The 25,690-nt window shown below is 28.1% G+C and overlaps 1 protein-coding gene across 4 annotated transcripts; it reads right to left on the bottom strand.

Annotated features, from left to right (window-relative positions):
- Positions 1–795: 795 nt before the first annotated feature.
- On the bottom strand, positions 796–25,496 carry LOC132905887 (V-type proton ATPase 116 kDa subunit a 1). Of its 4 annotated transcripts, none has more exons than XM_060957615.1 (11): positions 25,123–25,496; positions 22,774–23,079; positions 14,485–14,537; positions 4,228–4,354; positions 3,949–4,125; positions 3,291–3,503; positions 2,445–3,213; positions 2,137–2,369; positions 1,824–2,040; positions 1,567–1,738; positions 796–1,422 (listed from the first exon to the last, which is right to left on the bottom strand). In XM_060957615.1, the coding sequence occupies exons 1-11, from the start codon at positions 25,237–25,239 to the stop codon at positions 1,320–1,322; spliced, it is 2,487 nt and encodes an 828-aa protein (XP_060813598.1). In that variant the 5' UTR covers positions 25,240–25,496; the 3' UTR covers positions 796–1,319. The 4 variants fall into 4 exon arrangements, with proteins under 4 accessions (XP_060813598.1, XP_060813597.1, XP_060813594.1 ...); XM_060957614.1 differs by lacking the exon at positions 14,485–14,537 and adding an exon at positions 15,533–15,618; XM_060957611.1 differs by lacking the exon at positions 14,485–14,537 and adding an exon at positions 15,533–15,645.
- Positions 25,497–25,690: the final 194 nt, after the last annotated feature.

A 25,690-nucleotide genomic window follows, 5' to 3' on the forward strand; every position in this document is an offset into this window, starting at 1 on the left:
GATAATAACAAAAATGCTATATGCTACAATAAAATTGATAATTATAAAAATATAATTCCAGTAACTTTGTATATAGAAAAGCTATATATTTATTTTACCTATGTTTATATTTATGAAATAATTAATCTCCTTAGGTATATTATTAAAATAAAGATAATATATAATTCTTTTCTCTTACCTTAAAATATGTATATGTACATTTTTCTGTTTTATTAATTTATGTTGTTAATTATGATAAACACTATAAAATGAATTTTGATATATAAATTTAAGCAGGAAATTTTGATATCTGAATTTTCAATCGTGACTGCCAGTAAGACATTTTAAAGAAATCATTGAATAACATACTACTTGTATTACAACATTGGAAGATTTGTACAACACGATCGAAATTTGCCACGACCCTCGTTCAACATATTACTTTGATTGAAGATGATCTAATAGAACAGATCAATGGTCCTAATTCAAATATAATAAACGATGACTTGGAAGATTCTTGTGAAGAATCTTCTTCAAACTTTTCCATTGACAACACGAAAAAAAGATTTCAATTTAATTGAGAAATTAAAGTGTCTTTTCCTGAAAGAGAATTTGTTATGGTTATAATAGATCTAGAATCTAATAGACGTGAATAGATAGTGATATTTACAGTATGAGAAATCTGCTGATAATAGTAGCTGTATCAATACACATACCGATATTTTATTATGTTATACATCTATGTATACGCGTATGTGTATTGTAATGTACTTACAAAGTACTGAAAATATTACTTCAATAAATTAAATACAAAGCTTTTATACTGTTCATTGTTTATTACGTAACAGATAGGAATGCAATAATAAAATGATATAAGTTACAATTTATGACATATATGTGTATAATTATAATAATAGCTAAATACACGATATGCATATAATTATAGTTGCTTTTTCTACCTCAGATCCAGTTATAGCTTATACCATTTATATCTTTATAAATTCCATAAGCATCTTCTAGTGAAATTTTTTTTAAAGAATTACAACATTCCAAGCAATCTTTAATTGTGTAATGAAAAAATATGATTAAATATAAATTTAATTATTGTTGCACATAATAGAAATAGTACGTTAAATAAATTTTGAAACATGATCACAGAATAAAAATTATTTAATTTATTTAAACATAATATTAACATGATAACACTTTAGAGACTTGTTAGAATTCTATTGGCATGAGAATGTCATAATATTATTACTTTTGTTTTCTATACTTATGAAGAACAAGTCCACTGATAGTATATGGAATAAGTGAAATTTTGTATTGTGAAGCAATATACTTTAATCTTCTGTAGTAGATTGGGCTGCATCCAAAATAATTTCAAACGAAAATGGTTGGAAGCCGTATCCTTGTCCAGCATAAAATTTGCTTTGAAATTCGACCCTATAATAAAGTATGAAATTTTTAGTCAGAAAAACATTTATTTTATTTAAAAAGGTAGTTTGTATTCTATATTATCCTTAAAGTATAATATAGTATAGTAATATAGAAATTTCTTAAATATAACGATCATCTGTTTCAACATACCAATGAAGTCGAAGTGTATGTAAGAAAGCTGATAAGCCTTCCATAAGAACTAGAATGCCGACAGTTAAAACAGCCCAAAATGCAAATACAGCCCATAAAATGATACCTCCTGACCAACCTTCTTGAGTTAACCCATTTCTCATTACCATATTCCACAATACTTCTGATAATTCTATATATAATCAATAAATGTAAATCTAGTAAAATATATCTGCTATAAATTATGGAACAATAAACATATTAATTTTTAAACTCACGTGCATGGGCAAGAGATAAGGCCCATAAACGAAGATAGGATGCAGTGTGAGATACACTACCAAGAACGTATTCAATGGTATGAATACCCTGATGAATAAATACTTCACTCATATCCTCCTCTTCTTCTTTGTGACCTCCTTGAGGAATTCCACTTACTGGCTGTATAGCATCAACAGCACCTTCTATGTCACCATTTTCTGTACCATGATTGTTTAACTAATGTGTAAACAAAAGAGAATAAAAGAAAAGTTTATCTATATGTATTATAAAAAATACGAATTTAAAATACTTATGATGAATTTGAAATGTAACCTGATAATGTTGTTTCTTTCTATTGTACATCATTGAAACAGGTTTTGCCAATAACATCCATGGAATGCAAAGAACAGCTACTACAACGAGGAACGATTGGAATCCATTTTGCCCACTGTACATCCAGGGGCTACATTCTTTGGCTGGTGCAACACCAGGCTTGAATAATACCATGTTAATAAATGTAATTAATACTGATGGTGCACAGAAAGGTCCATGTGCTGGATCTGTTTCTAAAAATAATAATAAGTATCATAATATAATAATATTATAGTATATGTTTGTATTACATATAACATACTACTTACTATCGCTATTAGGACCATAGCTAATCCATTTAATAAACATAAGCAATACCATGTAAAGGAAGAGAAATATTAGGAAAATAATCTGGGGGACAAATTCACAAATTATGCTCAACTGTCTTCTGAAATACATATGGTTCCATAGACCAATTATCACACCAAACAACATATGTATGACTCCAAAAATAATAGATATTTTCATTTTGTATGAATTTAGAAAGATAATTTTATTCTCTGCTAATTGCCACACAGGATCCATTCCTAAAGGATATGGAATTTGTAAATATTGTTCTGTATCACTAGGATTTAATTGCAACTCCTTATTTGTGACTATCGTTGAAATATTATAATTGATTCTCCAATATGATCCAAAGATATTTAATGATTTAGAAAATATGTCATTGTATATAAGTCCAGTATACATTGAAAATAAGCCCATTAGAAAAATGATATATCGGCCACCAAAGAAGATATTCCAAATTTCATTATCAGATTTCTTTGCAGCCAATGGTTTTTCTTTTAATACCATCCATCCACCAAATAGAAACATAATTAAGCCATGCCCAGTATCACCAAACATAACAGCAAATAAGAATGGAAATGTTATAATAGTGTAAGGAGATGGATTCATTTCTCTGTAAGAGGCTACTCCATATGCATCTACCAGAGCTTGGAAACCTTTGGTAAATTTATTGGTCCGATTATAAGTAGGCGGATCTTCAAACGTTGCCATACGATTTAAAATCGGTGGTACAGAACTTCCACTCCGTTCCTAAAATATACATTTCTGTGAAATTTTCAGTTAAAAATGACAATATGGCATTATTTAAAAAATATATAAATAATTACAGTTCCACGACGCAATGCTAATTGTATTGTTTCAATGTCTAGCACAGGAACCCAACATTCAGCGATTAGACACTTTTGCGTAACATCCAAATTAAATAAATTTAAAGTATGATAGATTGCTTTGATTTTGCGAACTTTCACAAACCAATTCTTAATATTTTTTGCAGCGGCTACTAGGACACGATGTCGATGATCTTGAGTTTGTCCAAGAACCTATATTGAATTATGGTAGAGAGAGATATGATTAGTTTTCATATCACAAATATAAAGTAATATATATATTAAATTATATATAAATTAATAATATATATATTATATATAAAAATAACACAAATATATATTAAATATATATAGATATAGTATTCTGATTATTCCGCATAATTTCAAAAGTATCTTCATATGTATCACCAAATATGTTTCATGAGATGATAAGTAAATAGAATGTTTAATAAACATGAAAGGAGAATTATAGAGTAACAAAATGGCGTAAAATTTCGCTGTAATTAAAATTGTATAATTGTATAGACGTCTATATAGGGAATACTTTGATCATCTATCGTAATCAAGATAGACGGTGAGATCATAAACAATGTTTTCATAAATATCGCGTTAACTCTGGCATATTTTTATTATTAAAAAAAAAAAGGAAGTAACTGACTGTATTTAAATCTTCAATTCGAGTCATAACTCCCATAGCCATCTCACGACGATCAGCGGGTGCTTCAGGACAAGGATATAAAGTAGCTCTAAATCCTTCACAAATCTTTTTAACTCGAGTTTTCAATTGATCTCCTTGGAAGAATATGATGAATACAGACTTAAAGACTTGATCTCCCTACAAAAGCATAACAATATATTTTTTTAAATACATTTTTACATTTGCTAAAAAATCTTTAAAGTCGATCGATTTCATAAGGATGTAGAAGAGAAGACCTACCGTTGAAGGATCTTCCAGAGGGGTTTCAATCTCTGCTTGACGCAGGAATACATTACCACGGCATGCTCGCCAAAGCATACGTTCAAATGCTGGAATACGTTCTCGTAGGATAACTCCTGCCACGAATCTATTTAAAGAATAATTTTAGTAAGATACGCGTATCACGGAAAAATTGTAAATGAATGAAAATAAAGACATGACACCATTAATTATACATATACACTATACACGTATGTTTGTGCGTATGTATAAATATTTAAATTAAATTTAACATGAACGTAATAATAATGTACATCAACGATTTACATTGAAAATCGTTTGTATATGCATATATCGTATGCCGCCATATATCGTTCAAGTTATATGAGTTTCCAAGGTTAATATACTACGTTATAGATATTATACTTTCAACCTGTATCGTTTATATTTTTTTATATCTTAAATTCATTAATTGTTACTTAACCTTATTATTGTTGAAGAATGATGATCTTTGTAGCCATGGTTCTTTTTAGTCATAAACGTTGCTTGATTCATCATATATCAATATATCATAATTTTCGAGTACAATAAAATTCAATAAACGCATTATGTATACATGTATATATAATGTTAATAAAAATAACAACAAAAATGATGATGATAGTGATAATAATGTCATTATGATGAAGGGATGACGATAACAATGGGAATAATGATTGTAATAAGAATGATAGCAACAACAATAGTAGCATATGTTCAATGAAAACGTACTAAACGAATGGCTTATAATTTTATCCAAGGTTGTATGTGCTTAAAATTTCAAAATAAAGAAGTTTAGTGCGTCCAAATGAAAAGTGATAACCACGGACGATATTCGAAAAGAAAGAAAGAATATGTCTTATAGCGGTGACTTTTAGTAAGCGTTTATTATAATATTATTGAATAAATTAGGATTAGTTTGCATATTAAGTTTTAATATGATCATTTAAACTTTAATCTAATTAAATGAAATAAAACAACATGCATATGATTGAAATGATAAAATTGAATACCACATTATGGAAGTACAGAAAGTGTGTTTTGTTAAAAAAAAGGGATAGAAATCTATTATAGTAAAGAAAGTTGTTTCATTTCGAGAAGTATAAAAAAATACAATGTAGAATACTTCACATGCAAAAGCTATTTTTTAATGGTATCGTGTTAAAGAAAAATAGTAAGTTTTATGTATAAGCTCTATGGATGATTCTTATTTTTAGATGGCTGAAAGTCTTTTTACAAATATTATAGAATGCATAAAATTTTACATGTAAAATATTAAGGGTGTATATGTTTTTATTCTTCGATCAAACTAAAATATTAAAAAAATTATTTGATGGGTTAAAACAATTCTGAAGAACAAAATGAAAAAGATTTCGGTATAAAAAAATGACTTATCCTAGTAAATACATAAACACACATGTATAAAAATTACAGCGTGCAAGTTTATTTGATTCATCATGTGAAAATCGATTTACTTTTCAACGATCATCTGTTTTGTACTTCAATTCATATTTTTCAATATTATTTTATGGTTGTTTTTTTTGAATTAGTAATTATATTATATAGTTTGTAAGTGTACAATGAAAAAAAGAAACGAGGATCATAATCATGTTGAATTTACGTAAACAGTGTATATGCATATTATAGAACTCGTCTACGCACACATAAAAAGACACTCAAACCATCATAAAGTTGTTAAAGTTATAATAAAAATTCCTTGAAAGCTATAAAATCATTATTAACAAATGTTTCTATAATTCTTACGATTTTGCAGAAACTGGAAATGCTGACCATAATCATTTTGTATATGCATGAGCAAAATTGACCAAATTACATTTGCCTATTACAGAAAATGTCCCATTTGTATAATTAAATATTCCTGTTACTCGTCAAGTCGCTATAACATATTTAAATTTATTGGCTACTTAAAAATGTTTAATGTGGCTAAAACAATCTGAACTTTTAATAAGCATCTTCTATATAATTTTACTCTTATTTCTTTGATGTTATTGTTAAGCAATTTTCTTCTCACGACTTCAAAAGTAACAAAAACATTTAAGATATTATGTTTAGGTTGTTTAGGTTGCGACATACAGGATGATCCGGGCAGGTAAGAATTCTATGTATAAAAATGACTCGAAAGTAAAAAATATAGAAGTTTTTTTACATGTAGTTTGCTACTCTTCGAGGAATGGCAATCTTGATAGCGAATTTAATTATTCAAAATACAGTGTAAATCTTCTATAGTTTTGAAAAAATTTAGGTATAGAATTGTTAAAAAATTCGCAATTACTGTTTCTTATCATATTTTCATCGTTTAGTAGTTACAAACTAAAATTAAAAGAAAGCTAAAGAGTCAATCATTACGGTTCACGTTCGATGAATCGAATGTGAGTTCAAGAAAACATTTTATTCCATATTTTCGGTTTATTCATCGTTTGCATACCACCCACCCTGACTTCATCCTGCACACCTTATACGGATAAAACAGCCGTTTAAAATTTGCTAGATACAATTGGAAACTCTGTGATAAAAAACGGTGCTAGATATAAAAGTTTCTAAAAATGATAAAATTATTAATATATTCGTACTAAATGAATTTAGAAGGATATAATAACGATATGGGAAGGATTTACTAGTAGGAGTACGTACCCCAGTTGGACAGGACCAAGGGCAGTCTGGCGGGCGATATTATCATCACTAATCAATGCACGTGTCATGGACTCGGTAGGATTCAAGCCTGCGTGCTCTTGCTGACGACACAACAGACAAGACACAACCACATTAGCACACTAGACATCACTATAATGCTTCAACGCCATATTGTTGTTGCGTAAGTTCCCTTACGTTTTACACACGCAGGAATAAGATTAAAGATATCTTTAATGGCTCGTATTTTAGGAAATTTACTGGTTCCAATTTTGCAGAAATAGAAAAGGAATTGCTTTGAATATATATATATTCATATATATTTAAGCAGCAACAGGCACTAATATTTCTTACAATTAGTAAGCGATAGATCGAATGTGTTCAGTTTTAGACAATATAATTTCTTTCACCACGCGATACATTTTTTAATAATAATGTTACACTTCAAATGAATATCATATTGATCATGTTATATAAATCATTATCATATCATATCATATATTATATAAATATTTCCGAGCCTACTTCCCTTGTATAAGGAATAAAGTAATATAATTGTTAAAGAGTATAACGACCGCTTTTTAGCATAATATACATTCTACTTAGTAGTGTACTTTAGTAGTGTATTCTACCATAAAGATTAATTTCAATTTTTTAATTTTTGTCTGTAGTGGTGGGTACCAGTAAATTGCGAGATATGTATAGTAACTGCTTCTATAATAAGACCAGAGGAAGTATTTTTAAGGTTACAAAGATATCTTAAATCGGTTATATTTTCAACTAAATATGAATTACTATACAGTGTTACATTATATATTGAAGCTGTTAATATCGATTATGCTAAATATCAATTATTAATTCACCATCAATACAAAATGACCTCGTTAATTCAACGCAGTCGCATCATTAAACCGCGGAACATCAAATAAATAGAAAAGCAAATATTTATGATAATAGTGCGCTTAAGATAATAAATAATATTTTATTGCTTTTCTATTGTTACAATGAGGTATTCAATTGTGTAAATGTAAATTGTTGTCTTCAATGGCACTATGTCAAATTAGGTAGTAAACTATTCTTAAGTGTATTTATTAGATGATTTTCATTTATTAGAACTTTTAGAACACTTGTGGGGAATGTGAAGAGAAAAAAAAGAGAAAAAAAAATAATTAAGTTAATTCTCATGAAATCTGAAAACTTTTTTGTAAATAAATTGCTCTTCCTATACCATTCTGAGCTTTAAAACGATCCTTCTCTTTTTCTAGATTAATCGTCAATATCGAATAAAAGGACATTTATTGTTTATTTAATTGTAATTGTTACTCCCTGAATACATATATTAATGGATCATGCGTCCATAAATTTCTTTTTTTTAAACCTGTATAGGAACTTGAAGGAAAAAAAATGTTGTTTGTGATGGTGACGAAATGTAATCTTATCTATATAAATCTTGTTTATGGTCTAAGGATTAGTAGTGACAATTTCAAGTGATAATCACTAATTTCCAACTTTTACTTCAATTAAAATTGTTTGGCTTAGTATTGTGCTAAATAGGTTTCACAACCTCAAGAGTGAATATCATTTTTATGGAGAAACCATTTTATATCCGAATTTCATAAAAATTAACGATTATCACTTTGCGATGGTACTCTGTAAGAAACATCATATGTATTTACTTATGTCGTAACGTAGGTAGTACGAATTCGAAAATCCATTCGAATTAATTTCAAGAACAGTTGGTTCAATATTGAATTAACCAGGTCGTAGGGCGAATATACGAAGAAAGAGAAAAGAAAAGAAGAAAATGAAAGACAACCAAAAATAAAAAAAGAAGAAATACAGAAATATCATGTACACAACGATTCTTATTCAATAAATAATTTGAAAATAATTTCAGTTATGTAGTTATATCATTCAAAGTTCAAGTAATATTAGATTGTAACTAAATATATTTAGAAGGTTTCTAGAAATCGGCCACAATGCCAATTTAATTCATTTAGGCGTGATAAAATATACATACAGTAGCGGACAAAAGATTAAGACGAAATGGAAAAAATAAATAATTGATTTACTTTCCATAAAAAATATAAATACAGTGTTCTACATTTGGTATTAACTAATTAGGCATTTGTTTATACACTTACAAAAAAAATTTCATTTTGATATTTTGCTCAGTAGCGAAGTTACAAAAAAAGGAACGAAATCTGTATAATATTTTGTCGGTCAAAAGTTTAAGACTACACAAAAAATATTAAGTTTTGGTAAAAAAATATGCACAATTTTTGTTTAAATTCAATATTTTGTCCAATATCCGTTATTTCTTATCACTTCGGTACATCTTCTTGGCATTGAATCTATTAATTTTTTACATTGATCTACCGTAATATTACTCCAAGCTGTTTCAATTGTAGAGTAAAGTTCATTCAAATTTTTCGGTTTATAACCTTGTACTGTCTTTTTTATGATGCTCCACAAGTTCTCGATTGGATTAATATCTGGTGATTGGGACGGCCACGGCAGCACGGTGATATTTTCTTCTTGAAAAAACTGTTTCACAACCCGAGCCGTGTGCTTCGGATCATTATCATTTTGAAAAATAAAATCATCACTCATATTGTTGCGTGCAAAAGGTAACATTGTGTTCTTGAGTATGTCCTTGTATTGAAAACGGTCCATAATTCCATTGATACGACATATCGGACCAGGGCCGCTTCGAGAAAAACACGCCCACACCATAACGTTGCCACCACCATGTTTAAGAGTTTTTAAAACGCACTGTGTTTTCAAACTTTCGCCAATTCGACGTCTAACGTACCGTATCCCGTCAGAACAGACGCGATTGAATTTCGATTCGTCAGAAAACAATACCTTTTGCCAATCTTCACTTGTCCAATGCTTATGAGCTTTAGCAAATGCAAGTCGTCTTTTTCGATTCCTAGAACTCAGCAGTGGTTTCTTTTGGGGTTTTCGTCCTCTTAAGTTAAAGTCTTCTAATCTTCTCCTAACAGTTCTAGCACTAATTTGTGTATCGTTTTCATAGTTTATCTCCGCAGCAATATTATTTGCACTACGAAAACGATCCTTTTCGCTCAATCGATGAATCCGGCGATCCATTTTCGGTGTTGTTTTCCGTGGTCTTCCGTTTTTCGGTTGATCGCAATACATGCCTGTCTTTAAACATTTATACCAAGCTTGTTTACAAGCTGTTTCTGACCTGTTCACTATATTTGCTATTTCGGTGAAGGTTTTACTTTGCTTTCGCAGCCTTACGATTTGTTCCCTTTCGTTTTCAAGTAAATTCTTTGATTTACCCATAGTCTGTTCCTACCTAAATGAATTTTAAGCAATAAAAGGTACACTAAACAATGATTTTGACATTCCAGAATCAAAATGTTCAAAAACTGTACTCGTACTCACGTTTTACACAGATCGTCTTAAACTAATGTCCACTGTTTCCAAGTGCTAGGCGGTAACTAACTGTTGTAACTCCTACATTGTTTGTATTTAACAACTGACTGTCTGAGGTTACGAAGGTCAAACATACAGCTACGTTATTCCAAAGAGACAAACCGAATAGAAGAACAATATGCGTATAAGATGTTTGTAATCCGGTTTACAAATCATCGTCTTAAACTTTTGTCCGCTACTGTATATCTTACATTTATACAGGTCAACACTTTTTTTTAGAAACGTATTTATTTTTAGAAATCATTGTTCTCGTTTATTTTAGAGTCTTTCTTTAAAATCTAAGACTCATATTTTGGTTACCCTTCGATATATTCTTCGAAATAAGTTAATCATGAAGTGGGTAAAATGAGTCGTCTTATATATATATACTATTTTTGTTTTATAGTTTCCTTTGTAGTTATGATTTTTATTTAGCAAATTCAGGTATAAAATTGAACAGAAAGTTTTATAACCTACGGCGCGAGTAATACAATAGCATAAATACAATGATCTGTCTGTTTTGGTTGGATAAAGAAAGGTTTTTGTTACCTGTTGGATGCTGTTAGATTAGGTTTCGAGGAATAAACAATAATCATAAGAATCAATACATAGCATGCAAAACAAACATATCAGAAGCTTACCACTTACCAGTTTACCCCTTTCCGACATATACACACATAATATACGATAAGCGAATATACATATACAGTAGTATCGTCCATAACTGGTCAGACGCTTTGTAGATCGAGGGATAAGGATGAATTTATGAAATAAAATGATTCAAGTTATGAAATGAAATTATAGTTATTTATGCTATAGGAAATGTAAATTGACTATTTTAATTAATGTTTTATTTGGAACTACTTCTTTTTGGAATTCACAAAGCCAAACTTACTGTCATGTATATACATGTATTTATATACAAGAATACATAAATAGTCATTTAAATAAACTAAATCGATTTGCAATTACACGAATTCTATTCTTAGTGTTGTATGCTTTTGGCTGAAATAATTGCTTGAATAGCGAAACTACAAAATTTGCTGATCTTTTCATCCTTAACATTCAACCACAATGCATTATTAAATATTGTTATTACACTGTCTGGTTAATAAAAGCCTTTTGTAATATTTCGAATTCAAAACTTGGTTCAAATATAATTGTATGTATTTAACGTGCCGTACGAGCTTTAAAATAATAAGCTTCATATCATTTACATTTTATATAATTTGTTTACTATTTATATCTTACTATTTTAGATTTTTAAAATATATGAAAGACGAATACTAAAGAGAATCGAGTTGTAAATTCAATCACATACCAAAAAGTGTGCGACAGGATGAACTTTGTGTCTAAATATAGAAGGACAAGCAAAGTGAGATTTCACTTTTAGAGTCATGTATGTGCCTATATACGAAGTACATACTATATGTCAGATATGGCAATGTAGCAGTTCTGTGGTGAGGCAATCTGTAAGCGTAAAAACTACAGCTACGATAGAATAGTAAACATCAGACGTATTTCTAGAAGCTTAACATTATTAAAATAAGAAACTCATACCAAAGCTGTATCTAGAGGTGAGGAACTAAATAAGTTAAAAGTTATCAAACAGTATACACAAAAAGTGCTTTTTCGTTATTACAAAATCTAGTTGAAGCATATGAACAATGGCCAAACATATTTTGGCCATTTATAAATTTATAAATATTTTGCCAAATATTTGATGACTATTTGTGTTCACGAGAATTTTAAATAGAGCTATAACTTTCCCACCACGAAATAGCAGCGTAAGTTGCCTTTGCTTGAGTATCTAAACTCTGGCTCTTCACCGTAAGTCTTATTAAAAGATATAGAGAATATAGAACGGATTTACTAATTATTAATATCAACTTTAAACATTTTTGTCGATCTTCGTAATATATTAAAAATGTAGGATTGACTTTAGTATTGAAAATTATGAGTAGCAACTAAACGTTTACTTTAAAATACTTCAGGGCTCCTCCTATGATATTATAAAACCATTGCTGTTACATAGTCATTAATATTTACTTGAAATTGCATGAGTATTTTCAACGAATAGATTAATCTATTTAATACAGTTTAAATCTCAATTTCAAACTGAGCATATCTAAAATCACGAAGTATAAATATTTGACACCAGTTGAATTTACGACTCACCTTAAATTATTGCCAACAACAATAGCTGTAATCGATCAGGATGTTTAAATAACGATGCTGCAAGCCAGACTCTTAATTTTACTCGTATTTTCAAATCGAATTCTCAAATGAGAAACGATCAAGGCTCTTTTTTGATATTCGCGTAGGCGCGTAAGCGCACGCATCTATACATACCCATGGCCACACTATCATCATTACTGTTATTCACGTTGAAGCTAAATAAATAATGAATGAACGGACTCACATATATTATTTCAGTATTGTTATCGTTACCAGAATACTCGATACAGTTTGAATGTGTTTTAACCAACTTTTAAATACATATGTTACATGTAAATAACGTCAAACTGTATCAACTGTTATATAGTGTACTTTTTAACTTAACTTGTTTCAGTAACAATTTAACACACATCTTAGAATTAGGGACTTTGATAAATAAGTGAATGTTATTTAATTAAGCAAACAGTCGCATTTGTCTTTAAAGAGCATTTAAAGTCGCCAAAGCAAGAATCTTTATAATTGTCTCTCATTTCTACGGAGTGCAAATAAACAATTCTTACTAATTGGGATAATAGATTACAAAAAATAACTTTGTAAAAACTGATAGTATAATGTACAGAGAAAAGAAAAGCTTCTAAACGTAAAATTTGATGTACATATTCAAATAAAAATTAATTAAAAATTGTACAGCTATGTCTTATTCAATTGTCATGTTATATCAGTTCAGTCGGTCCAAAAGTTAATTTTGAATATTAAAAATGAAATTACCACGATTCTGTTCTCTATTTGTTTTATTGACCTACGATAAAAAGATTTTAAGATTCAAAATTTGTTACGAATTTCTTGTTTAAATCGGACTTGAATATTTTAATATTAACGGAGCGTTACTGCTTATTTTTTCAATTTATTGTACGTACGCAACCGTAAAAATAAGGCAATTTCACATTTCGATGCTTGAAAAAAATAATTCGCTGTGCACTTATCTATAAAAATGATATTAGATAAAATCGATAAATAGATCCCGTTGCTTTTTATCTTTCCCTTGATTACCAATTAAAAGAATGAAGTCTTATACAGAATTAGTCTTAAATAAATCGATATCAAATATCATCGATTAAACATAAATCTTCGTATTAGATATTTCGAGTATACATTTGGCAGAAGCAATACTTTTTGCAGAGTTTAAACGATGTTAGTATTATTAATGACATAGTATATACATGTGCAGATGTATTTACAATTTTACATATAGTGTATTTCAATTTGTGCAAGATTTAAATTAAAATTCTTAACATGTACATACATAACTAAATGAATGCATCGTAATATATATATACACACACACATATATATATTTTTTATTATTTAGTATTTGTATATATATATATACTACACACATACTAAACATATATATAAACAGGGTGATTTTACCGAATGATAACCGGATCAGGTCATCGTTTTATTGTAAGAGAAAATTAATAAAAATGTTATAAGGTCAAAAAATTAACATTGAATATTTCTGAAAATAATACTGATTTGTCTGTTCTGTCATACTAGATCATTTAAACTTTTATTTCTATTTTATTTCCATCTTAGACTCTACTTGATTCAAATTTTAATACGCTATACCATAAAACTCTCGATCTCTTAGTTTATAATTAATAAATTAATTGTTATCGTAACACTTTAACATAAATCAATACATTTTTTTTCAAGCAACGAATAAATGCTCCTATATTAACAAGCACGTGAATATTGCCACTGATAATAAATTTTTATATGTATTTTCTTAAGCTAATAGTGCTTTTAATTGTGGTCTTTATAAGACTTATTGTTAGCAAATGTTTCAGCGACTGTAATATTAGTGCTCTTTCTGAGCTAAAGGATTTTAGGTAACTACAGACAAAAAAAAAACACTGAGCAAAACAGATTTGCAAATGCAAATAACGGTTGATAACAGCTTGCCTGAGGGGATTCCTATAGTGTGATCCTATGGTGTCTGCCGTAGTATACAGGTGCTGTAACCACAGAACACACTGACGCATCATGCCTTCTACTTAAATCTAGATTTATATATAGCCTAATAGCACAGACAACATTGATGAAAAGCTCTGCAATATTTGCAGATTATGGATTAATAAATTCTAACTCGATTAAAATGTATGTACAAATGTGTCCATAGATTTAATAATTCATTTGTAGCGGTCACTATTCGTTTTATATTCCAAAAATTAAAAAACAAATAAAAAAATTTAGTAGGAGTTTTAAATCACAGCTAAATCTATAGAACATTTATGTCGTACTAATATGATTTTTAGTCACTGGTGTCTCAAATGTAGAACGCAAGGATTTCTTTCTAAATTTCAAATTAAAGATTATGTTCCTTCCACAATGATTATTGCATTTAATTATTGGAGTGATTTACGTGGACAATATATAGTATTTATAGTATAATTCATTAATTTATTACGAGTTGATATACTGCAATATTATTCTTCTAAGAAGAAACGATTTAGAGTTGTTCAAGATTTTTAAGTTACCCTAACTATTTTAATATCTCCGTTACTTGCATTTACATGAATAGTTCTCACAAAAAGTCAGTATTACAATCAATGAATTCTTACTTAAAGTAAGTTGTATTCGTGTGCACAACATCTTCAGTATTATTTATATGCCTCCAAGCTAGTAAGACAGTAGAAGAATGATTATTATATGATTATTATAAAGTAACTTAAAAAAATAACAAATTAAAAAAAAGAAAGATTTATAAATATGAAAATGAAAAAAAGCAAAATATTTTGAGAGAAACATATTATTACAAAATTTTTAAAAAAGAGGAAGTTTATAGATACACAAAAAGTGACAGAGATATTAACGAAAATATTAAAAAACAAATAAAACTCTCTGTATACAATTTTACTTGCACTATAAATCATAATGTATGTACTTAGTTAGCGAAATTTTACGAATCATCACGCTCTACATTGTTCGAATTTACACCACATTTAATTACCCGAGCTTGAGAGCCTGGCCGCCAGCGCGGAGGCCCTCTTCACCCAAGAGAGTGACTTGTTCTTCCTCACGGCTGGGGTCTGCCATCTGCGACACGACACCTCCATGCTCAGCCTGGCAACAGACACATGTCACCTCTCTTTCGCCCTATCTCCCGTTATTTCTTTTTATTTTCCTTTTTAACCATTTGTTAACATACTTATTCAATTCACCACTCTGTACACGGATGGCGGTTCTCAATTTTTTTTAATAGGATAAAAATTGGGATGCTCCAATATGATCGATAATTAAAGATTTAAAAAAAAAAATTAAGTATATAAAATAATTCGTACTTCTTGTATATATTATATATAATACAGGATGTCAAAAAAATTGAACTCATTGCTGTGATGAATAGTATTTGCTAAAATGTGTAAAAAAGTTTGTTACTTCTTTGTATCAAAAATAATCTCTTCAGAGCCATAGGTCATGGTAGTATTAATTTTTACTTGATCAAATAATATGGTATAATTAGAATTAAGAATTTTCGTCTATATTATTATCTTTGTAATTTTTTTTATTTTTATTGGCTAAGAAAAATAATAATTAATCAATGTTGATGAAACAATTTTACTGAATCATAGCAAATAGAAAATGTTCAACAGTATATTTGAAATCAATCAAGAACATCTCCTTAATCTTCTTAAAAAAATTGCGAACTATATACTCGAAATATGTACTCTATGTAAATCATTCTAATAAATAAATTTAAATATAGTTTAGTGGCACATGTCATAATTTACCATTTCAGTAAACATATTTATAATTACAACTCTGAGAGCATGTTTTACTACACGTATCAAAGTAATAAAATCAAAATAAAATAATAAAGACGATGATCGTAAGATATTTTAAACGAGTGCTTTCATTCAGTTAACATTGATATCAAATGACTGCCAATATGTAATAACGAAAATACGAACCTAGAAGAATTGAAATCTAACATTTTACTAACAACAATAAAATATTTTTATGACCTCTGCGATAGCATTTCTAGAAATACTACAAGAATATATGATGGAAAATACCAAACAGCATCAACAACTAATATAAACATTCTCTTACAAAATGGAGATTAAGGTTCAATTACACAATACGCGTTCATAAACTCTAAAAATAATAAGATGTAAACCCTATGGCATGGTAAATGCCGAAAAAATTCAACATACATTATTTTCATAAGTATTAGGACACCGTTGATCTTATTAAAGAACATAATTAAGCCACATTTTCACGATTAATTGGTCAGAACTTTGTATTCGTGCGACATAGCAATTCAAAACACAACAGGAAATTTATTCTAAAAAAAAAAAAAAAAAAAAAAAAAAGAATTATTTCTCAGTGTTACGGTGTTACGACAAAATAGGAAACTCTGAAAAGTCTATCGAAAATCTGAATCTGATTTATTAAATAATTAATAATTATTGTTGTAAAATTATATATTGCAACAAATAAAAATAATTACAATAGAATATCTAAAAATATGAAGGTTGAAATATCTACGCACATGGACAAGAAAACTATCTAATTTTACAAATAGTTGAGTTTTAACCAAAATATTGAATATATGGATTTCTTATAATCAATGATTCCAAATAAGATAATAATAAATTTTTAAAAATGATTATAATTCCCTAATGACTTTTCCAGAGATGTCCTAACACGTATGAACAAAAATATATGTTCAACCTCTGGCAAACTTTTAAATCACACAAATTTTAGATTTATATTACATGCAACAAGAGATGACATAAAACGCAAACAATTCTGCCAATTTTCCCTAAATGATAAAAGAATTTCATCAGAAATTTTAAGGACGAACGAATGTACACATTAATTTTCATAGAAAATGATGGAATGCTTAACCCTTTCGCTACGACTCGTTGTGTCGAAAAACATATTCTACTTATATAGCCTATTGAACTTATGTCTGTACGGAACGTGTAATGTCTGTACAAGAAGACATATTCTACTGATCTCCGTACGGGATGTATATTCTATAGATGGCTGTATGGAACGCATACTACTAACGTATACACATACTCCGTTTAATAGAGTTGCTCTGATAGCAATTTTGTTGGTTTATATATTAAATTATCTAATTAAGAATGTTACAGATGTAATATTTTTTATACCTTTTTTACATGTTTTATATTTTTATATAAATAATCTTGAATATTTCTTCACGTTTTACTGAAAATTATTTTAGCAAACGCGAACATTGTGTTCATAGTAGTGAAAGGGTTAATTGACCCAATGAAAATACGCGATACAATATACAAAATCCACATACACAGAGGAAATATAAATCATTATATAAGATTTAGTAATAACGAGTAAAGTGATATTTTAATATTGTTACTTAATCTGTATCTTTATAATGATAACATCTTTCAAATTTACGTGATAATGTTCATTCACGAATTTGATTGAATTTAGAACACTGACAGTACAATGCTGAGCAAAATTAACGAGATGTTGCACAATACCTCAAATACCATTTAATTCTATAAAATACATAAACGATCAAAAATCATAATATGCACGAAAACAATAAATGAAATATATATGAAATCTTTACAATGTACTAAAATAATATTTAAGCATCTTTAACAATAGTAGCTGTTACTTTAAATCATCTGAATCGTTTTATACATAAAATGACAAAAGGTATCGATTTATCTACGAAGTATACGTCTCTATTTGAAAAGAACAATATAATTATATTTTTCACATGCGATATTGCATGTGTAAAATGCATTTTCTATAGAAAAGTATATCTTTTTAAATCTTTTTGTAATTAAGAAGAAACTGCTTTCCATTATATCGTTTCCCCAATATTTAATTCATTTAATGCATCGTTTGGATAACGACAAAGGTTGCCAAACATTATATACATATATATGTCGATTTTAAATATAAATTACATTATTCGTATATCCGTCGTTGCTTTATTGAAATTATTTATTATTTGAATGAGCTTATTAATTTTTAAAAATATTTGAGTAATCTGAGGGACAGAGATTGAATATAATAATTTTCAACCGTAAATAACAATATGAAATATTTTAATACATATGTACTGTTTAACTGCACCTTGTTTAATTTTTCTGTAAAATTTGTGTTTCAACATTCTGTGATGAAAAAGAAGATATTTTAGCAAAATAATACAAGTTTACCTTCTTTTTCCATGGGAAATTTTTGCCTATAAAATTTTTTCACATGCACATGTCAAATTGACACTCTGTATATACATGTAATATTTACAATATTTCACATGCTTCATGCAAAAAGATTATTAAATAAGGATATTATTTTGGACTTTTTAAATATAATAAATTGTCATTCTCTAGTTACCCATATGCATGCTAGTTTGTAATGTTCAACATTCCAAGCACCACGTTCATACCCTCTATTAAAAGTTGGAAACCTACAATATAATGCTACATAAATATTCACTTATATCGTCAAATTCTGACCAAAAATTAATATACATTATTAAACTATTTATTATATGTACAAGTGAAGGATTTCTATTACAGAAACAGAATATTATTTGTTGACAATATACTTTGTACATACAAAACAAGTCTAATAAATATAAAATTAATTTTTTTGTAATTGAATTTTTTCTACGTTTTAAATGGTATATATAATACAATTGCTATGAATATATGGACTATGGGATATATTTTGTATTAAGTTTTAAAATTAATGAAACCGATTATAATATAAGTCATTACACATAGAGAAAATAACAAATTACAAATTTAATAGTTAGAGTTAGCTACATCATAAATTATATCATACAGATAATTGCAATAAAAAATATTTTTTAAATTAATAATTTATATTAAAATTCTATGTTAATTTCATTAAAAATGATTAATTACCCTATTAAAATACGCAGTTCCTCTGAGAAAGATTATCTCCTTTAAGGAGATTTGTAGGTAAACTGGATTAATTCATAAATACATTATTTTCTTGTAATACGTTTACAGTGTATTAGAAGTTTTACTAGCAATTATATGGAGTTTTACAATTTCTCTTGTGCCTGTGTAAACCACTTGTTTCACAGTACATCACATAATGTTACTAATACTAAACATTGATGTATTTGACAGCTTCTTATCAATACATTGCAATATTACTGAAAAATTTGTTCATTTTTGTTTGCTTGCTTTACTATCCTCCTTAAAGTAGCAATCAACATACTTCAGGGGCATCCTGCATATATATAGATATATACACACACATAAAATAAGGCGTCTTAATTTTAAAACTTATAAGAATTCCGGGAACTTCAGAAATTTCGTGCCGACTCAATATGTTTTAAATGAATGTTATGTAACCAACCATAAACGTTTGACAAAACAACTAACGATAAAGTATATTGGAAATTCGTAAATTTTTTATGAACATAATAGGAATATAAAGGACCAGGGAGATAGGGCTTATACGGTGACTTGTGTCCTTTGCAATTCTGCAATTTGGTTAGTTGGCAACACTAACACATTAATAGTCCTAAAATCACTCAATAGTACCATTAGTAATACAAAACAAAAACAGCTTCATGTCCATAGCATTAGAATTTCATTTTTATGATTATTATTTTGTATTTGGTAAAATAATCTTGTTTCCGTTACACAAAATTGCGAAGCAATTACGACAGATGATATTGATGTCAAACACAAATTACGCAACCTTCATTATCATGCACTTTAATTCATTGCATACGTTAAAGAACCATACTTCATTTAATGAGTAATTTTGTTCTTACATTTGTACCCATAAAACTTTTCAGCAAAAATTACCATGAAAGCATTTGTTTATATGGATATTTATCTACGGAAGTTTATCTATGGACCAATACTAGTAGCAAGTTAAACATCAATTTGTATTATAGATCAAACTTTATAAATAATTATTCAAAATACTGAGTAGTAAAATAAATAGTAGGCTATTAAACGAATAACCATTTACCGTTTTTCTTAATCAAAGCATTGTCATCGCACGCGCGGTATATAGAAGCGAAATTTATATAACATTTATATATTATTTATTGTAGTAATGCAATATCACGTATTACGCTTGATCACAAAGTTATTTATACCAGTTGAAGCATTACATTTATGTGAAGTAAAATACTAGAAAATTGTATACGTACCAAAAGTACTGCCACTTATTAATATACTAAACGTTTATAAATATTATCTAGACATTATTTGGACAAATTAAATTATATATATATATGTATATAACAAAATTTATAAATTATAAAAATTAACAAAAATGTAGTAGTTTAAGCATCGTGATTGTTCATATGGTGTTGAAAGACAAAAGGCAAAACTCATTGTGTTTTTTAAATGAATTATCTCATTGCCGGTCTTGTACGAAGTGTGTAATTAATTAATGTGTAAGCGTGTGTGTGTATAATATAAAGCTTAATCTTTTATAAGTAAATATGCTAACATATGAATTTTAGAATATCGATTTTTAAGAAACTTTTCGGTGTCAAGAAGTAAATACATTAAGTGAATTAATATTTTTTTGCGGAAAAAGGCATTTAAAAAACAGCTTAGAATATATATGTTTTAATGACCAGAAGCGTTTTATAATAAGAAAAAGGACGAAGGATAATATTTCGCATCCTTGACAGAAATAAAAAATTGAGATAATAAAATCTATATGCTCGTTGTGTTCATTTTATTCTCATGTATCATTAATGTATCATGTATCTGATGTGTCTTCTTGATAACATCAATTGCACAGTAAAATATGTATTTATATGTGCATAATGTACTGCAAAAAATAGGATACACGAATGCCACTTTTAATTTAAAAAATAATTTTGATGATTGTCACAGATAACTAGATAAATATTATCTCTTCCTTTTAGAAATAATTTTGTCCAAATTCTTTTTACATAGAACCACACGTCAATGTCCTAATTGAATATTCCATGGCTTCAACCGCAATAGTTAGAATAATTAAAAAAATATTCTTTTAAAAGTAAAATTTGCCCATTCTAACTCTAAGCTATCCCCATTATGAGTTAATTATAAAGGACATTCAATTTCCCTATTTTTCACGATTCATTATACATCCATACACAGAGTATTATGCAACAAATGAAAAATATTTAAAAAACAGTTTTATAGGACACAATAAAGTAAAGATCGGGAACAATAGAATTGCGATTGGAACTTCGTGCTTTAGTTAAAAATATTTAAAAGTTCAGTTAAAAAGCGTTGTAAATTCAATAATTTGACAAGAATCCATCATCGACAAGGATATTTAACGGATTACTGAATTTTATACGCTTCGTGCCTGAACTTTTAAACATTTACAATTGAAGATTGAAGCTTCAATCGTGAGTTACTTCGTTATTCTTAACCTTCATATTATTTTATCGTATAAAATTACCCATCACATTTTTCTTTCATTCATTATTCAAATCTCATATAAATATACAAGACGAAGCACTCTACTGCGAACAGTTCGATAACTTCATAAATAATGATTTCAACGGAAATTGGTTCACACGATTGTTACATAATTCAACAGGGAGTGCATGTTCCATTATATGACTTTTTGTTATCACTGTAATTTTCAAAATTACAAGAACTATCCATGTTTATTCAATTGAAATTAAACGTCTTTTTATTACAAGAGATGCGGGCAATGCCAAAACAAACTCAATCATGTTGAACACTTCATTTTCAGACATGTTAAACATTTAATGTTTTACCATAGCAGTATGTAGTAGAACACAGAATCATCATGTATTTACAATATCAATTAACATTACTTATATCCTTTATTAAAAGCAATATATTTGATAAAGAATTAAAAGTATGCTTGAAATATTGTATGTTTAAGTGATTAGAAAGGACTGAATAATGTAGTCATAGAGTCCCCTTCAAATTATGTATCCTCTCGGAATTAAAATTTCCAGGAAAGTTATTATTTACAAAATTATTGAAATAATCCAAACTACGTGCCTCTTTCTGTATATTACTATAATATATATATATATATGTATAGTGAACTTCATAAATAGTGATATTTGCTTCACTTATATATTTGTTTCTCGTGCAGGTTAGGAAAAAATGCAACACTATGTAAAATACTTCTTACATATTTAAGATAATTTATAAGCTACGGTATTTTATGTTTAAGTTTTAAAAAAAGCATTCTTACCTCATCGAAGAAAACCTGCGTTTTCCTAAGTATATGCTTTAGTTCGGTCAGTTCCAAGAAATTACGTTTCAGAGTTTCCGCATTCTGATTAACTTCCCGTAATTCATTTTCTAATTTTTCAAACGTTGCTTCGAGATCTATCATTTCCCTGGGTTGCGGAGCTTCTGGATTTTCCCCAGTATCGAGCATTGGTATACCGTCTTTTTTGATTTCTTTTTCCAAGTATCGTAGCTTTCGTTCCATTTCATCGCAACGACGTACTTCATTAACGAATTTTCGTTGGAAGGCATTGACATCAGGATTAAGCTACGCGAAACATATAATTAAATAAGTATATGAAACTACTCCAAATGTTATTTCGTTAGGCTTAAACTAAATACGTAATTGGTACAAGAAAGTAGTCATAATTTTAGTTGTGTCATAAAAATTAATTGTTTTTGTACTATGTGATCTATGCAATATCTACATATCTAGCTTCGTATGTGTGCATAAAATTCATTTATTTTGACTCAAAAGCAAATTCGATTGTAATTATGATTTTTCGATCTTTTTAGCATAAAGAATTAGCACACTTCGATTTGTTCCATAACTTCTAGATATCTTGTAAATTCCAATAAATTTCTTTTTTATTTAAATTATTAAAAATTTCGCCTAGTAGAATATAAAAAGTTGTACAATTAATGTCTCTATTTAATTCGAAATAATCCGTTTGGATTTGTATTTGACCTCATTTTAATCTCCTAATCCTATCGATTAAATGATATTATCGAAACAATTATTTTTGTAGCAAGAAATAAAAAAATATAATGATATTGTTGCTTAACGTTACGTAATTTATAGGATGAAACATTAGTCACTACACGATAAATCCACTTTCAAGAATATTCGTAATAATAAAAATAATTAATATATATATAGAGAATCACTGTATTTTTTTAGATTATATCACTGTCAATATTTACAAACATAGATATAGATATAGATAGAAGTAAGCAAGTAATCTTATAATACTATACTCTTTACTTGTAATACTACATTATTTCCGTAATTTATAACCTAGTCTTTTATCAGGCAAATCCTGTTCAAAAACGAAACTTTGTACAAATTTGCATTAATTGTTTTTACTTATTATTCATGTAGAATTATCCGATTTTCTGTTCTTTTCTTAATTATCTTTATTTGTTAATTATTAATAGCTTCCACGATTTCCTACTGTATCGATAATCAGTTAATAAAAAAGAATTTGTACCATAAGTACGACATATATCATTTATAAGATTTTTCTTTTAATATTGTATTTGTCCACTCTTTATTTATTTTTATTACTGTACTAAGCAAAATATACAAAAGATTCTCACACATAAACTTTATGAAACATTTTATTAATACCTTATCAAATAACAGAAAAAGTATGATGCGTACAAAAAAATTATATCTTTGTAATTACAACATACAACCTGAATTTGCTGGATTAGCATACCTGTATGAACCTAAATCAGTTATTTTTAATAAATAATAACTAAATACGCAAATAAATGACAAATTAATTGTATATAATTTTTATTCCTGTATTACAATATAACTATTCCTACTATCTAAAATATTACCCATGACTGACATGCTTCAGCTCCTTCTTAAGAACTCGACTTTTTACATTCTTTGGTAAAATTTCGTAAAAATATTTTTCTCATAAGAGAAGAAAATAACTTAATTTTCAATTTAATTCTTTTAGAACTTATATACAGACATAGTAACAAAAGAATGAAATAAATCCATTTTATTGAAATGAATATATTTTATGCTTTTCAATAAACTTTCTTCAATAACTTGATCTTTTACTTTAACATCAATAAATACAATAATATCTCCATTTATATAATTCTTGAAACTCTAAATATGTATATATTCTTGCTTTATAGTCTCCAAGTCCTATCATGGAATGGGAAATATTACACTAGTGAGACAAAGCCACTTAAATCAACTTCCTTTTTTCTTCTAAGAAAAAGTGACATATAAATTCATACATACAATGTATGCAATACACATATACAAATTCTGTGATTTTGATATCAAAATTTGTAGTTCTTTATATTAAGTGGCATGCATTGTAAATGCTATTCTCGGTAACATAATAGCATAATGCTTAAACATAGAATCTAAAGTCTGGATATTTTCACAAAAGAATTGGAAGAAATAAACCTCTATTATAACAAAATGTTAATTCTTTGCTAAATATCTTATTCAACGTGTATGTTTTCATTGTTCATTAATTTAAGAATTGAACATTTTTCACAGAAGTGGTATACGGAAATCTCAGAAAGATAATTACGGCAACAATAAAAAACTTACATCTCGAAATTGGACAAGGCCAAGTTCGCCGAGTTCCGAGACACATGCATAAGCTGCTTCACTTTGTAAAAAGAGTTGACACAAGGTCATCTGCTCGCTTCGAAAAAGCGAACCCATATTTGATTTTAATAGGAATCGATATTTTTAGGTTAAAATAATTTCGAGCGTTGTAGGAAACGAAATTTTTAAGTAAAATCGAAGGGAATAAGATAAATTTACTAAGAAATCACACTGCTACAAACGCGACCGCATCCACTGAACATTTAACAGAACACCAACTTTTCGATTTCGATTACAGAAGTAATCAATAAGGTAGTCACGAGGTAAGGCATAAATCACAAGTTGAAGGTATGTTGTCGTTGCCACTCGCATTTTTAGTTAACGCCCAGAAACTACACTAGCGACAATCCATAGAAAAATGAAACTAGAAAGATAGGAAACCACTGCTTATAACAAGAGGCTTATAAAAAATATGCTTATAAAAAATATTAAGTTTAATGAAATTAAATATCGACATATTACCATTATATGATATTAGAAAATTTTCAAATTCAAATTAAAAGTAAGA

The sequence above is a fragment of the Bombus pascuorum genome, chromosome 4, assembly GCF_905332965.1.
Source record: "Bombus pascuorum chromosome 4, iyBomPasc1.1, whole genome shotgun sequence".
Classification (NCBI taxonomy): Eukaryota; Metazoa; Arthropoda; class Insecta; order Hymenoptera; family Apidae; genus Bombus; species Bombus pascuorum.

Bases quoted from the DNA above. Each gene is read 5' to 3' on its own strand.
- LOC132905887 (XM_060957611.1), bottom strand. From the start codon at position 25,239: ATGGGTTCGCTTTTTCGAAGCGAGCAGATGACCTTGTGTCAACTCTTT. The intron at 23,080-25,122 runs GTAAGTTTTTTA...TGTTTCGCGTAG, and splicing joins GCCTTGTCCAATTTCGAGAT to CTTAATCCTGATGTCAATGC. The intron at 4,355-15,532 runs GTAATTAAATGT...TTCTTTAAATAG, and splicing joins GGCCAGGCTCTCAAGCTCGG to ATTCGTGGCAGGAGTTATCC.